The 14,158-nt window shown below is 40.4% G+C and overlaps 2 protein-coding genes across 5 annotated transcripts; both read right to left on the bottom strand.

Moving 5' to 3' along the window:
• Window positions 1–987: 987 nt before the first annotated feature.
• On the bottom strand, window positions 988–6,040 carry slc25a17 (solute carrier family 25 member 17). Its single transcript, XM_061701269.1, has 9 exons — window positions 5,835–6,040; window positions 5,475–5,535; window positions 5,320–5,386; window positions 4,248–4,399; window positions 2,944–3,060; window positions 2,716–2,864; window positions 2,151–2,246; window positions 1,569–1,654; window positions 988–1,394 (listed from the first exon to the last, which is right to left on the bottom strand). Exons 1-9 carry the CDS (start codon window positions 5,889–5,891, stop codon window positions 1,241–1,243), a joined length of 939 nt encoding a protein of 312 aa, XP_061557253.1. The 5' UTR covers window positions 5,892–6,040; the 3' UTR covers window positions 988–1,240.
• A 67-nt stretch (window positions 6,041–6,107) lies between these two features.
• rpusd1 (RNA pseudouridine synthase domain containing 1) lies at window positions 6,108–13,237 on the bottom strand. 4 transcript variants are annotated; one of them, XM_061701271.1, is made up of 8 exons: window positions 13,087–13,237; window positions 12,521–12,610; window positions 11,870–11,951; window positions 10,707–10,910; window positions 10,474–10,597; window positions 10,289–10,391; window positions 9,329–9,430; window positions 6,108–7,611 (listed from the first exon to the last, which is right to left on the bottom strand). In XM_061701271.1, exons 4-8 carry the CDS (start codon window positions 10,886–10,888, stop codon window positions 7,205–7,207), a joined length of 918 nt encoding a protein of 305 aa, XP_061557255.1. In that variant the 5' UTR covers window positions 10,889–10,910; window positions 11,870–11,951; window positions 12,521–12,610; window positions 13,087–13,237; the 3' UTR covers window positions 6,108–7,204. The 4 variants fall into 4 exon arrangements, with proteins under 4 accessions (XP_061557255.1, XP_061557258.1, XP_061557257.1 ...); XM_061701274.1 differs by having other exon boundaries at window positions 12,521–12,553; XM_061701273.1 differs by lacking the exon at window positions 12,521–12,610.
• Between the last annotated feature and the right edge of the window lie 921 nt (window positions 13,238–14,158).

Genomic DNA, 14,158 nt, shown 5'->3' with positions numbered 1-14,158 from the left:
TATTTATACACCTAACGACTAGTGTTTTGTCTCAGAGATGATACTAGCTACTTATTAAGTTTCTATAACATATTCCTTTACTCAACTACATGGGTACAAGGAATTGCGAGATTTATTTTTTATTTTTTTAATAATGTTTAATGTGTTAAGTTTTCTCCAAGTAATTCTATTGATGGGTTCTCGAGTGTGCATGGGAGTTTGCCCAACCAGTCTGCATGTGTTTTGTGGACTTGGACAAGACGTGTGTCCCTCAGGGAGTCCTTGATGGGTACTCTTGGTGTATGGGGCACTGGAACCCCTAATAAGGGCTGTTCGTTCCCTGTACAACAGGTATCAGAGTTTGGTCCACATCGCCGGTAGTAAGTCGGATTTGTTTCCAGTAATGGCTGGACTCCACCAAGGTTGACCTTTTTTATCCTGGTATGTCGGCTTCCTCCCACATATCTAAAACCATCTATGTTAGTTTCATTGAATGCTATAAATTGTCCAAACATGTGAATATGAATTGTTGTTTGTGTATCTGTGCCCTGTGATTGATTGACGACTTATCCAGTGTACCCCGCCTCTCGCCCAATCAGCTCACCCGTGACACTAATGATAGAAAATGGATGGACTGATGAAATCCACACATAAGGTTCTACTGTCCAACTCGTCCTGAACCTCTCTACCCTCTCTCTCAAGGCGCGCTCTTCTTTTCACCATCAATGTTGTTTTTTTCCCCCCCAAATCCCAAATTATTTTAATCAATGTTGAAATTCTTAGCAGCTTTTTAGTGCACTGAGATGCATACACAGCACTTTCTTTAACTTCAGCTTCACAGAAGCCACATCTGCTGTGCAATCAGTATGGGTCGTGGTAAAGACTTCTACCACACAGGAGCGTATGAGAAGTCACAATAAAGGTACTTATAGCCACCTAATGCCACGACCTGTTACTTTTTTTCCTGAAAGGACACAATACAGTGTCTATTTGAGATTGTAGGGTTTTTTTTATTGGAGGAAACATGCTAAAAGAGCATCATTTATTATCTTGTGTTCATCAAAAATAATTCCTGTAAACTGTGAATAAGATTCATTGAGAGGGTACCTTTATTGATCTGATTTGCAAATCAAGGCGAGGGATTTTTGGTAAATGTAAATTCCGATCATGTGATCTATGACAGGGTGGTTACAATAGTATATCAGTTCCTAAGTACAGTTATGTGAGTGAGTGTCCATGGTTGGAATTGGGAAGCATCTTGCTAGCGAGTGGGTTTGTGGCGGTTGCTCAGTCCCATGACGCGGAAGGTGCAGGTGGCAATCTTCTCATAGAGAAGGAACATGAGGGCTGCAGTCAGCACCGTCTGCAGCAGCTTGGCCTCCAGGCCTTTAAACAGACCAAACATACCAAATTTCCTATGGAAGGGAACAGTGATTAAATATGACTACACACACAAAATCATAAACTTGTGCATGATCATTGAAGAATAATGTAGCATGGTTCTAATCTATGTATTGTATTATTTAAAAAAAAATATATACTGTATATTATAATGAGACATTTTTAAATTAAGTCAGTTGTGCACCAACCTCACTCTGTTGGCTAACAGACACTTGACAGTCATTAGACTGGACAGCAGCGTTGACTTGCTTGATGATTTGTTGAACTGACCGAACTGTGGAAATTAAAAAGAATAAATAGGAATTTGTCACATGCAAAATCAGCTAATAACTTTAATCTAGGATTTTAATAGTTTAAATTAGCATTCAACTGATTTCATTCTGGGTCCAAAAAAACAAAATGTAATAAGATCAAAGTAAGGGAAATAAATTGGAACCTGAAGTGATGAAATAGTTCAACAATTTGAATTGGTAAAACTAAAATTGTACAATCTGATTTGGTGCAAAACACACAAACTGGATCAGAGTAAGATTAATCGTGATTTGACAGCTTTTGACCGTGCATCCACGTTGCAAACGTAGTTTAAATTTCAAAGTTCATAAATGGCAAAGAAAAGATAATGATATGGATTTTTTTGTCTTTAGCTTTTATGCACTTTGTTTAGCTCTGTTAGGGATGTCAACCAAAACTCAAAAGTTGAGAAATGTAAACATAAGAAATCTATTCATCAGTGTGAAAGAGAGCTGGGAGACATGCACAACAACACCTACCCTGAGAATTGACTGTATGGTCTGCAGCGGGTAAGTCACAGTGGTGGCAACAGCTTTGGCCACCGCACCAATCATGAAAACCTCAAACGATGCAAGCTGAGGGGAAACAGAAAGAAACAGTGGATAAGAAGTCTACACACACCTGTTTAAATGGCAGGTAAATCATAAATCATCTCAAAAAATGTTCCACCGTTAATATAACCTATAACCTGTATACACTTATAGCTATACACTTGCATTACGTAAGTGTTGAGTTGATTATGCAAAACGTCTTATTTCTCACCCTCAGTTTGTGCTTTGATCATAAAAGCTGTGTCTGAGCCACTAGTCTAGAAGGGATTTCCACACTCAAGTTTGATCAGAGGTACTACCAACATTCCCCTTGACGTCCGCTTAATCCTCACAAGAATCATGTGAGCGGAATTAGTAAGGCTCATTTGATGCATCCTGATAATGATGTCTCCTTGTGCTTACAGCGCTAGTAATTGAGACAATCACATTCAGAAGGAGAAATGAATCCCAAGTGAAAAAGTGTAGCTGTGTAGGTGTGTTCTGTGTTCTTCACCTCCCTGGGAACTCCTTTCCTCAGTTGCCTCTTCAGACCTTCATAAATCATGAACTGGATGGCAGGGTTGAGGACCAGCAGCAGGGAGGGAAAGGTGCCATTCCACAGTGCCCCAACACCCTCGTCATGGATGATCTGCACGAATGCATCTGCCGAAACATTGGTGAAAATCAATGGCAACCGTAGAATAAAGAATAGCAATACATGGCATGATCAGATTTAGTTTACCCAAAATGCCTCGGTAGTTGGTGAGTTGAATATCTGTGTTGTGAAACTTGGAGCCCTGAAGCTTCAGCCGGGTGTTGACAACCCACAATGGAGTAGTTACTAGTACATTTACAACACCTGAAGGAGAAAGAAGAAATTACCATATTTACTCAAGCCTTGGTCAATGTACTCAAGTGTAGAGAGTACCAGGTATTGAATAGGGGCAAGGGTGGCCTTTATTTGTACAATTTTTTTTTTATAATATTCAAAAATTAGTTAGCACATCTGCCTCTCAGTTCTGAGGTTTGGGGTTTTAATCCCTCCGTACTTGTGTGGGTTTTTCTTTGGGTAATCAACTTTCCTCCCACATTCCAAAAACATTCATGTCAGGTTAATTGAACTCTAAATGGTCCACAGGTGTGAGTGAATGTTTGTTTATTTGTACCCTGTGATTGACTTGGCGACCAGTCCAGGGTGTACTCCCCCTCTCACACAAAGTCAGTAGGGATAGGCTCCTGCTCACCTGTGACATCAACTAGAATGAGTGGTAGAAAACGGATGGATGAATTTATTAGGGCCTCCGTTACTTACCAAGCTTTATTTGTGATTCTTTCTATGGGCACTACTCAAAATTCCATCCATCCATTTTCTGAGCCGCTTCTCCTCACTAGGGTCGCGGGCGTGCTGGAGGCGGGGTACACCCTGAACTGGTTGCCAGCCAATCGCAGAGCACATACAAACAAACAACCATTCACACTCACAGTCACACCTACTGGCAATTTAGAGTATCCAATTAATGCATGTTTTTGGGATGTGGGAGGAAACCGGAGTGCCCGGAGAAAACACACGCAGGCACGGGGAGAACATGCAAACTCCACACAGGCGGGGCCGAGGATTGAACCCGGGTCCTCAGAACTGTGAGGCTGACGCTCTAACCAGTCGGTCAGCATGCCGCCACTACTCAAAATTAAATTATGAAATTAAATTAGCAACTGTTGCTCCATGCTGCATACAGCAACTGTTGCTCCATGCTGTTGCAACTGTTAGCAACTGTTGCTCCATGCTGCATACAGCAGCATTTTCTCTTTAACCGCCACCATGAGGTTCAGGTTTACTGATGTCAACCCTTTTCTGCAATAAAAGACAACTAAAGCCAACTTGTGGCACTTTTTTTCTGAGGGGTTAAATTTGAGGTATGGTGTTTATATTTTCTAGTGTTATTAGTTGAAGCAAGACGGAGGCCACAAGTTCAGTGACATGTAGTTGTGTCTAACAGATGGAAGAAAATACCTAATTTGATCTGACTGCTAAACAAAGCCTGTTACCTGCAGCTATGCCAACCAGCAAGTCAGTGCGAGGTGCTGACTGATGTCCCTTCAGCCAGCTTGCCTTGAGGCTGTGGAAGCAGTAGAAGTAGATGAAGTTGGAGCAGCACAGGCTGCAGATGACTGGGAACCAACCTCTGTATGGCGCAAGTCTGCAAAAAGGGACACAGACCAACACGCAAACACAATCTTCACAAGATTTTCCCAGCTTGTGAATCTCTAATGGCAAAGGACAAGTATGTTTATAACTATCTTATTAAGAGAAGTCATAAGTAAGTATACTCAGTGGCCATTACAGATGGACAACCTTATGCAAGAGTCCTAACAAAAAAACGTATGCACTCAAAATCTACAAATTTACAGAGGTTTTATAATAATCCAATAAAACAAGAATTTAAGTAGCTCAACACAACTAATACTACAAGTGGTCACTCTTATCAAATGTTTGTACATTTTGCACATAAATGTAATTTACAATGAAAGATGACACACACACAGAGAAATGTTTATCATGTTTTGGTAAGTCTGAGTTTTAGCGGTTGTTTGTCTCCAAAGTATGAAGATCAGAAGACAAGGATAATAGTTTGTTCAAGTATTGTTTAAGTTACTGAAGAAAAAGGGTTTGATAACAGAAAAATGCAATATCTCAACATTATTGTTTATTATTATGACAATTTGGAATTTGGGTACAGATTTGAGCAAAAATCACAGAAGTTGACGAACATGATTTGCTTTCGCGGGCCACATCAAATGATGCGCATCTGGCCCCCGGGCCTTGAATTTGACACCTATGATCAAGATGAATGTAAAGCATGGTAACCTCGTGGATAACACAATTGTCTCACAGTTCTGAGGTTTGGGGCTCGGATCTCAGCTCCAGCCTTCCTGTGGGGAGTTTGCATTTTCTTCCTATGATTGTGTTGTGCACATAAAAAAAAATATGCACCAGTCTAGGGTGTACACCGCCTCTGACCCCAATTTAGCTGGGATAGGCGCCAGCTCACCCGCGACTCGAATGAGAAAAAAACGCTCTAGAAAATGGCTGGATGGTTATGCTTCCATAGTCACTCACAGTCCTTCCTCCCTGATTATTTCTGCTAGAATGGCAGGAGTGGACAAGGCCCTCCTCTTCTCGTCCACTACAACACAAACACAGGACTTATAAATTAGCATATATACAGCATTTAATATATATAAGACATATTAGTACATTTAAGACTTGCTTACCTTGAAGCCTCAGTCTGGCAGTATCCAGAGGGAAGAATACTGTCATGGCTGTCACACTTCCCTGAAACGAGTTATTATTAGTGAAAAGCATCACGTTGCTTCATATGGGAGGATTCTGATACCGAACCAACACATTTAAAAACCTATAAAATGACATACTGTGAGTTCATTGTCATTAGTGAAATTAAACACTGAGTGGAACATAAATATCCATAAAGCTGCTTTTCGAACGTTTCTATTTATCAGTTGTGTAGAGTCCATTTAAAAGTTAGTTTTGTGTGTAGGCTCTATCAATATGACCTGCACAACGCTATAGTAATTTGCCATTAGGAGCAGTCGGACGTGGTCGAGCTAACTTACCATTGCTCCGGACACAGCATGCACCAAACTCTCATACGATAATACCTCGAAACTCATGTTGACCGAATTATCAGCGAATATTATCACACCAAAAAGAAGCAACTAGGTTAACACCTCCGTCTAAAATAGAGCCGCTGTTTACAAGCTCTTTTGCAGCCAACTAACGATCCACTGCACTGCAGCGCTTCCTGTGGCTTGTGATGGCTTGTCTCGTACAGAGGCATTATGGGTATTGTAGTGCCAGATGACTGAAAGAAATGGAAAAACTTGGGAATTGTTTTTATTCACATGGCAAAATATTTTCAATGTAGTTGACTTTGTATTCCCATTTAATTATTTGTATGTCAGATTATTCGTATATATGACAAACTACCACTGTACTAGCATTTCAATTAAGAAAATACAATATTTGGTACAATTGTTAACATAAACTATGCACAAAAAGTTAGGATTATTTGGCTTTTAGGTGAACTCGACCAATACATATGCAAGCACATCCACTTCCATGCCTTTCTGTGACTCTTCCAGTCTCTGTTGCAACCTGCTAATTACACTCTAAATTCAGTGGCCACTTTCGTCTGAAAACATCCTGTTTGAAGCTTCACGGTGGCGTGGTACTGTTAATCAATTGTTATGTGTCATCTTGGTCTCACAATGTCTAAACGTGTATAGCATGACGAAATTTAAATACCCATCTAATTGGTTCATCTAATCTGTTTAAATACCCATCTAATTGAACCAGGAAATGGATTGGTCCTTTGATGGACCAAACGTGATTTTTGCTGTTCAGCTCTTTACTACAAAACAGCAAGGTATGCAAAAAAGTACTGAAACAATGAACAGCCTGATATGTGGGTTCAAAACCTTAGACAAGGTCTAACTAATTCAGTTTACCTGTGAAGGTTGCAGTGCATTTTAGTTTCATCCTGAGATTTCACCCGAAAGTCAAAGATCCTACCATTTTGTGAGTAGTGTATATGCCATATAATAAAATTAGAAGAACAAAAATGGGTTGATCATTAGGACAGGGGAGAGGATCCTTTTTTCTAAGGCCACAATAAACATTGGTTCAAAATTTAGTATGTTAATGCTGTGTGAGAATTTGCAGGTTACATTATTTCAGAGTTCCTCTAAGTTTCTTGTTTTTAGAATTAGGACGATAGGCAGTATATGGCCCACGGGCTGTCGGTTCTCCAACCCTGCATAAACATAATGTCAACAAGGCAGTAACTTCTCTTATTTCATCATGCTTACACGTTAAACTTAAAAAACCTATGTCTATTTATATTTTGAGGGAATTTGAATTGGGTGTGGAAAATACATGCTCAACATGGTTTCGCAAGATGAACAACTGGAATAAATAAATAACACTATGAGTCTCCAGCCCATTCTCTGAGCCATTCCTCACACTGCCTCCTCTGCTCCTCACTCTCCTCTTTCCGGCTTTTGTTCCTCCTCTTCTCTTCCGTCTGTCTCACTTGGTCTCTCTCCGTCTCCTTCGCTCGTCTGTGCTCGTGCACCCTGTGCTCCAGCAGGGCGTCCACGGTGGCCTTCAGGGGTCGTACGGAGCGCTGTGGGAGCCACTTTGGGTCCACCGATGACAGAAAGGGGTCTCCCGCGCACACGAGCATGGGTTCGCGGTCCAGGGGGATGTGGAGGAGGTGAGCGTGCAACATCATGCGGAAGGGGCCGTCGTCGGCTCCTGAGCTATAGGTGAAGTCCCCGACTATGGGATGGCCTATTGCACTGCAGTGGACCCTTAGCTGGTGGGTTCGACCTGGTGCACACATACATATGATTTAGAGTGGGTACGGAAAGTTTTCAGAGCCCCTTAAATTTTTCACTCTTTGTTATATTGCAGCCATTCGTTAAAATAATTTAAGTTAATTTTCCCTCATTAATGTACACACAGCGCCCCATATTGACAGAAAAAAAACTTAATTATTGAATTTTTTGCTGATTTATTAAAAAAGAAAAACTGAAATATCACACAGACATAAGTACTCAGATCCTTTGCCGTGACACTCATATATTTAACTCAGGTGCTGTCCATTTCTTCTGATCATCCTTAAGATGGTTCTATACCTTCATTGGCGTCCAGCTGTGTTTGATTATACTGATTGGACTTGATTAGGAAAGCCACACACCTGTCTATATAAGATCTTACAGCTCACAGTGCATGTCAGAGCAAATGAGAATCATGAGGTCAAAGGAACTGCCTGAAGAGCTCAGAGACAGAATTCTGGCAAGGCACAGATCTGGCCAAGGTTACAAAAAATATTCTGCTGCATTTAAGGTTGTTAAGAGCACAATGGCCTCCATAATCCTGAAATGGAAGATGTTTGGGACAATCAGAACACTTCCTAGAGCTGGTGTCCGGCCAAACTGAGCAATTTGGGGAGAAGAGCCTTGGTGAGAGAGGTAAAGAAGAACCCAAATATCATTGTGGCTGAGCTCCAGAGATGCAGTCGGGAGATGGGCGAAAGGTCTAGAAAGTCAACCATCACTGCAGCCCTCCACCAGTCGGGGCTTTATGGCAGAGTAGCTCGACGGAAGCCTCTCCTCAGTGCAAGACACATAAAAGCCTGCGTGGAGTTTGCTAAAAAACACTTGAAGGACTCCAAGATGGTAAGAAATAAGATTCTCTGGTCTGATGAGACCAAGATAGAAATTGTTGGCCTTAATTGTAAGTGGCACGTGTGGAGAAAACCAGGCAATGCTCCTCACCTGTCCAATACAGTCCCAACAGTGAAGCATGGTGGTGGCAGCATCATGCTATGGGTGTGTTTTTCAGCTGCAGGGACAGGGAGACATGTTGCAATCGAAGAAAAGATGAATGCGGCCAAGTACAGGGATATCCTGGACGAAAACCTTCTCCAGAGTGCTCAGAACCTCAGACTGGGCCGAAGGTTCACCTCCAAACAAGACAATGACCCTAAGCACACAGCTAAAATACCGAAGAACAACTTTGAGACTGTTTTTTAATGGCCTAGAAAGAGCCATGAGCATCTTTGGAAAGACCTGAAAATGGCTGTCCACCAACGTTCACCATCCAACCTGACAGAACTAGAGAGGATCTCCAAGGAGGAATGGCAGATGATCCCCAAATCCAGGTGTGAAAAACGTGTTGCATTATTCCCAAAAAGACTCATGGCTGTATTAGCTCAAAAGTGTGCTTCTACTAAATACTGAGCAAAGGGTCTGAATACTTATAGCTGTGTGATATATCAGTTTTTGTTTTTTCATAAATCAGCAAAAATTTCAACAATTCCGTTTCTTTTCCTGTCGATATGGGGTGGTATGAGTACATTAATGCGGGGGAAAATGAACTTACAATTATTTTAGCAAATGGCTGCAATATAAAAAAAGTGGACATTTTAAGGAGGTCTGAATACTTTCCGTACCCACTGTATATAACACCTTTCACTGTTATTTTACAAGCTATACAAAGTTCATTGGGCGTCATCCGGCTAACGAGGAGCTTTGTATTTTACCTGTAAGAGGCTGCAGTAGCACCTTGGTGACACGGTCTCCGTCATACAACCCGTACTCCAACACTGTCAGCGCAGTCTGGCATGGTTTTGCATTCTCACAACCTGATAAGAGACAAACAAGGGAATAGCTCAAGAAAACATGAATGATTTATCTCCTTTATTTGATGGGTCTTCCTTAAAACACCTCTGCAGGAAGTACTAACATCTCGTGGAGCGGCGACAAAGTGCCAGCAACAAAATGTGTTTCCGCTCTCAGATTAAGCATTATTTTTCACTTATGTCACTATTGTATTTTTGCATTGTTTATATAAATTTTTATATTGCACTGTAAAATTTCTATTCTTAGTCACACTGCCAGTTCCTTCTGCTCATCTGAATCAAAATTGCATTGCCTGCAAGGACAATAAAAGATGCAGTGTTATTTCAACCTGTATCCATTGTACATATTTCTATTAAATCAGCCATCAAGCGCATTTTGTTTGATGAACCCTATATGACACTAAAATAACTTTACAGTATAGGAAAATATATCATCACTGTGTATCATTGCATGGTTTATTATTATTATCATCATCATCATTATTATTATTAGTAGTAGTTTCTAGAGAATCTTATTCATGTACAGATTTCCATGCACATCTGCATCAACCCTGTATAGCTATTATACAACTGTTAATATATACAGTACACAGATAGTTTATGGGATTTTTACCTGTATTAGCTATTTTACCAGAACCCTCTCTGAAAGGCACTTGAAATAAAATGTAGTATTAGTATTTTTATATTATTATTATTATGCTACTTATGGTTAAAAAAAGAAATAAAATCCCCACTGCAGGACACATAAAGGCTCTATTTTATTCTATTATAATACTGTACTATAAAGGACGAGTATCAAGCAGCAATACCTTTTTACTTTTTTTTCATAATCTTTTCTATTTACTCATCTTCCAAGCATACCATCTGTTCCCTCAATACACATCATATGTGTTTTTCCTTCTGAAGTGTTCTTGCCAATGGAAAAGTCGAGAGTTTGTATCTCTTCTTCCACCAATCCACGGACCTGCAAACAAATCAAACATACATACATACAGACACCCGTACGACAAAGTGTGATGTGAAAGTGTATTTCACTGCGTATGTACCAGAGCGAGGTAGGCCTTGGTGACAGTGCGCTCTTTGAAGCAGTGATATGCCTGGCCAGCTGCAGCCTTATTGAGGGCCACGCAGAGGACTCCGCTGGTCGAGAAATCCAACTGGTGACAGAATCTGGTATGGAGAGGAGTATAATATTAATTATAATAACCAAACATTTGCAGTTTGATTGCAGACCTTTGGCTTTACAATGAGGCCGCCTTTACTGTTAGTAATGCTTTACCTGAATCCATAGTAGGTGTTTGGGTCTGCCAGTTGAGGGAAGTGGTGGCGAAGTTGGGCCTGCACTGTGTTTTTTTCATACCACATCTTGCTATCAATGCGGATGTCCCAGTGCTTGTCCACCACGATGTAATCATCACTCTGAAAGAGTACGCGGAGACTCTCCACACTGGCCGGCTCCATGATGAAGCTTCACAAAGCACACCTTTAGAAACACATCCCTTTATTAGAATGACATTACTCGTGTGCGACCCCGCTCATTGCTCAATCTTCTTGTCTTGTGTTACAAATATAGAGATATTGTAGATGTTTTGGGATTTTTGCTGTTGTTTGTATGCCGCTAATTTATTAAATTTTCTGCTGTAAAATTACCTCTGGTAGAACAAATTAAGGCTTATTCTATTTTATGAGAATAACTAAAAAAAAACTATTGTGTCAAAATGCCGGCAGTGAAATAACGTTTGAAGGTTAAGAATAAATCGTTTTAAAACATCCAACAAATTCAGAATATGCTGCAAATATAAATAACATTTCCACACAATGAAAAACTACATGAATTTGACAGCGCAATTAAACAACGACTGGTAGCAAGTGTGAGCTAACACCATGTGCTAAACTAACACCGGAAATGATTTATTGGTATAACAACACAACGGCGTCTGTTCATCGCGGACGCAAACTAATGTAAATCATGTTTTTCAAATTGCATTTACCAAACTTGAAATCCTCACGACATGTTGTTGTTAGCCCTGGTGGATGTGCTTCCGTTTGTGACTCTACTCTAACTAACGTGACTAAGCGATGTGGCGCCATCTACCGTACTGGTGAGTAAATGCAGCACCAATTTAGTTCTGCGCCTCCGCAATCTACTTATCTAAAACAACAAAAAAAGTATTTTCAAAGATAATAACGCAGTTTTAATTGGTCAAATTAAATGTAATTGTTAATTTAACAATACGTTTATTGTTGTGGTTGTAGTATTACTGTGTTTGTAATATATTTAACACAGAATTTACAATACTGTCTTTCAGTCACATGCACATATCTTGTATTTGCATTCATAGCCAACTAGTGATTAGAATATTTATTCCAGGATCATTGACAATTCAAAATCGATTTTATATGTATGCATGTTAGTGCAAATGATTGTTTGTCTATACGTGCCCTAAGACTGGTCGATGAACAGTCCAGGGTGTACGCCGCCGTGCCTCTTGTTCAAAGTCAGCTGGAATAGGCTCCAACTCACCTGAGGACAAACGCATACAAAATGGATAGTAGCTGCTGATTATTATTTACTGGGTAGCCGTGGCCCAATGGTTAAAATTAATTCACTGCCTTCCCAGTTGACATGGATATGTGACTTCTAAAGCCGTCAATGGCAGTGAATGTTTTAATATCATCGCCTACCACCGTGGGGGACCTAGATTCAAGACCCCGACTGCTCCCCCCCCTGCTTCAATGTGTTCCACTAACAAGTGAGTGTGTTCACTGTGATGGGTAAAATGCAGAGAACAAATTTTGTGTGCATGCATGTATGTTCATGACAATAATGGTGATTCTCTGTCTTCATCAGGGGTACCCAATCAAGGCTTTAGGTTAAACTTTTATCCATTTAAAACAGCTGCCATTGAATTACAGTATAATGAAAAATGTCTTAACTTCCTCAACTTCATAGGTGAATATGAACCATTCAATCGTTTCAAGGGCATTATGTTTACTGAACGTACTTAATCTGTCTCTGTGGTGTCAGTAAGTAGTGTTCTATGTCAGGCACCAACTGATTACCACGTCCATAATCCCTCACCTAAAACTCACCTCTGACAGGGGTCGACAGCAAAGGTGAAACTCCTGATGTGGCAAAAGTAGTGTTAAGATGTTTGCTTTCACACTCTTCCACTTCCTCAACTATCGAACAAATGTTTATTATTACAGTGCATGGTGGGAGAGATAAAATGCTTTCATAAGTTCCCCTCCCCTGTTCTATGGTGATCTACATGACAATTGTTTGGAACATATTGTTCTTCTGAAGATTATCTCTTCACACAGTATGACCGTGGCGATCGAGAATTATTATACAATTGGTATTTTATAATCTGAACTAAATTCCCCCTGTGTGTGTGTACTAGTAAATGTTGCATAACACTTCAGGGGAAATGAATGCAATAAGCAGTAAGTTAACTTCAATATCTGGGCGCACGCACTTGCACAAGAGTGCGCCTGACTACTATAGAGGCAAATCACAGCAAACATCTTTTCTTGAGATGACACTGACACAGAGAGGAGATCCTTACTGATGTTCCAGATGATCCTTTTCAAATACATTTTAACATTTTTCTGCAGATTGCTGCTTGAAGAGAGACCATAATAAGAACGTTTTTCACCTTTTCTGCTGGTTTTCCTGGATTTCACTGACTTCCATGTGGCTCACTTTGACTGTGAATTGGAATCCTTTGTCTTTGCAGTTCCAAGACAAAAAGAAAAAGTCAAATTTTGTCCTTGTTGCCATGAATGACCAAAGACTAATTAACAAGGGCTTCTGTGACATGACAAAGACCACGAAATCCTAAAGCTTTTATGCCTTTGCCCTCGGTCTTTGTCTTGTAGCATGCATAACAAGTCCTTCCTGCAGGCTCGCTGCGAGGAGCCTATCATGACTTCAGACTGGGGCCTCCTGCTGCTGCTGGCTCTGCTGCTGCTCACCTTGGTCTATGCTTTCCTCTATCTGCCTGCGGTAGCCCAGCGCGCCCTTCTTGAGGAGGCCATCCACAGCAACAACACCACCACACTCAAGCCGCCCGAAAAGGAGTTCTGGCTCACTGAAGAGTAGGACGTCCAGGGATATGTTTTGCACTTTACTTGTATACTTGCTATAAAGTAAGTTAATGTTAAGTATGTTAATCTGAGGTACTCTCAAGTAGTGGTGTTATTAATATGGAAAATATGGTAGAGCACCAATTAATTAAATGGGCTTTAATGACAGGAAAACCTTAGTACTGTCTTTACTGTCTGTATTTTTAATTTCAAAGGCAACGATAAACATTTCATTGCACTGCAACATCTGAGTCAATATACAACTGCATAAGAATTCGAAAAAGTTGTTGCTGGTTATGTTAATTCTATGTACAGCCACTTGTTGTTAGGCAGACTTCATGGCACACAATCATTTGTGCCAATAAAAAATGCAAACAGTAAGGAACTATAAACCAAACAAAAATATAAATGTTACACATTTGTTTTGCTCCCATTTTTCATGAGTTGAACTTTTGTCCACAAAAGGCTTAATTCCCTCAAACATTGATCACAAATCTGTCTAAATCTGTGCTAGTGAGCGCTTGTTCTTTGCCGAGATATTTCATCCACCTCACAGGCGTGGCATATCAAGATGCTGATTAGAAAGCACAATTATCACACAAGTGTGCCTTACCCTGCCCACAATAAAAGGCCACTCTAAAA

This window comes from Phycodurus eques, chromosome 16, assembly GCF_024500275.1.
Source record: "Phycodurus eques isolate BA_2022a chromosome 16, UOR_Pequ_1.1, whole genome shotgun sequence".
In the NCBI taxonomy this organism is placed as follows: Eukaryota; Metazoa; Chordata; class Actinopteri; order Syngnathiformes; family Syngnathidae; genus Phycodurus; species Phycodurus eques.
The sequence above is the reverse complement of the archived record's forward strand: the minus strand, read 5'-3'. Positions and strand labels throughout refer to the sequence as shown.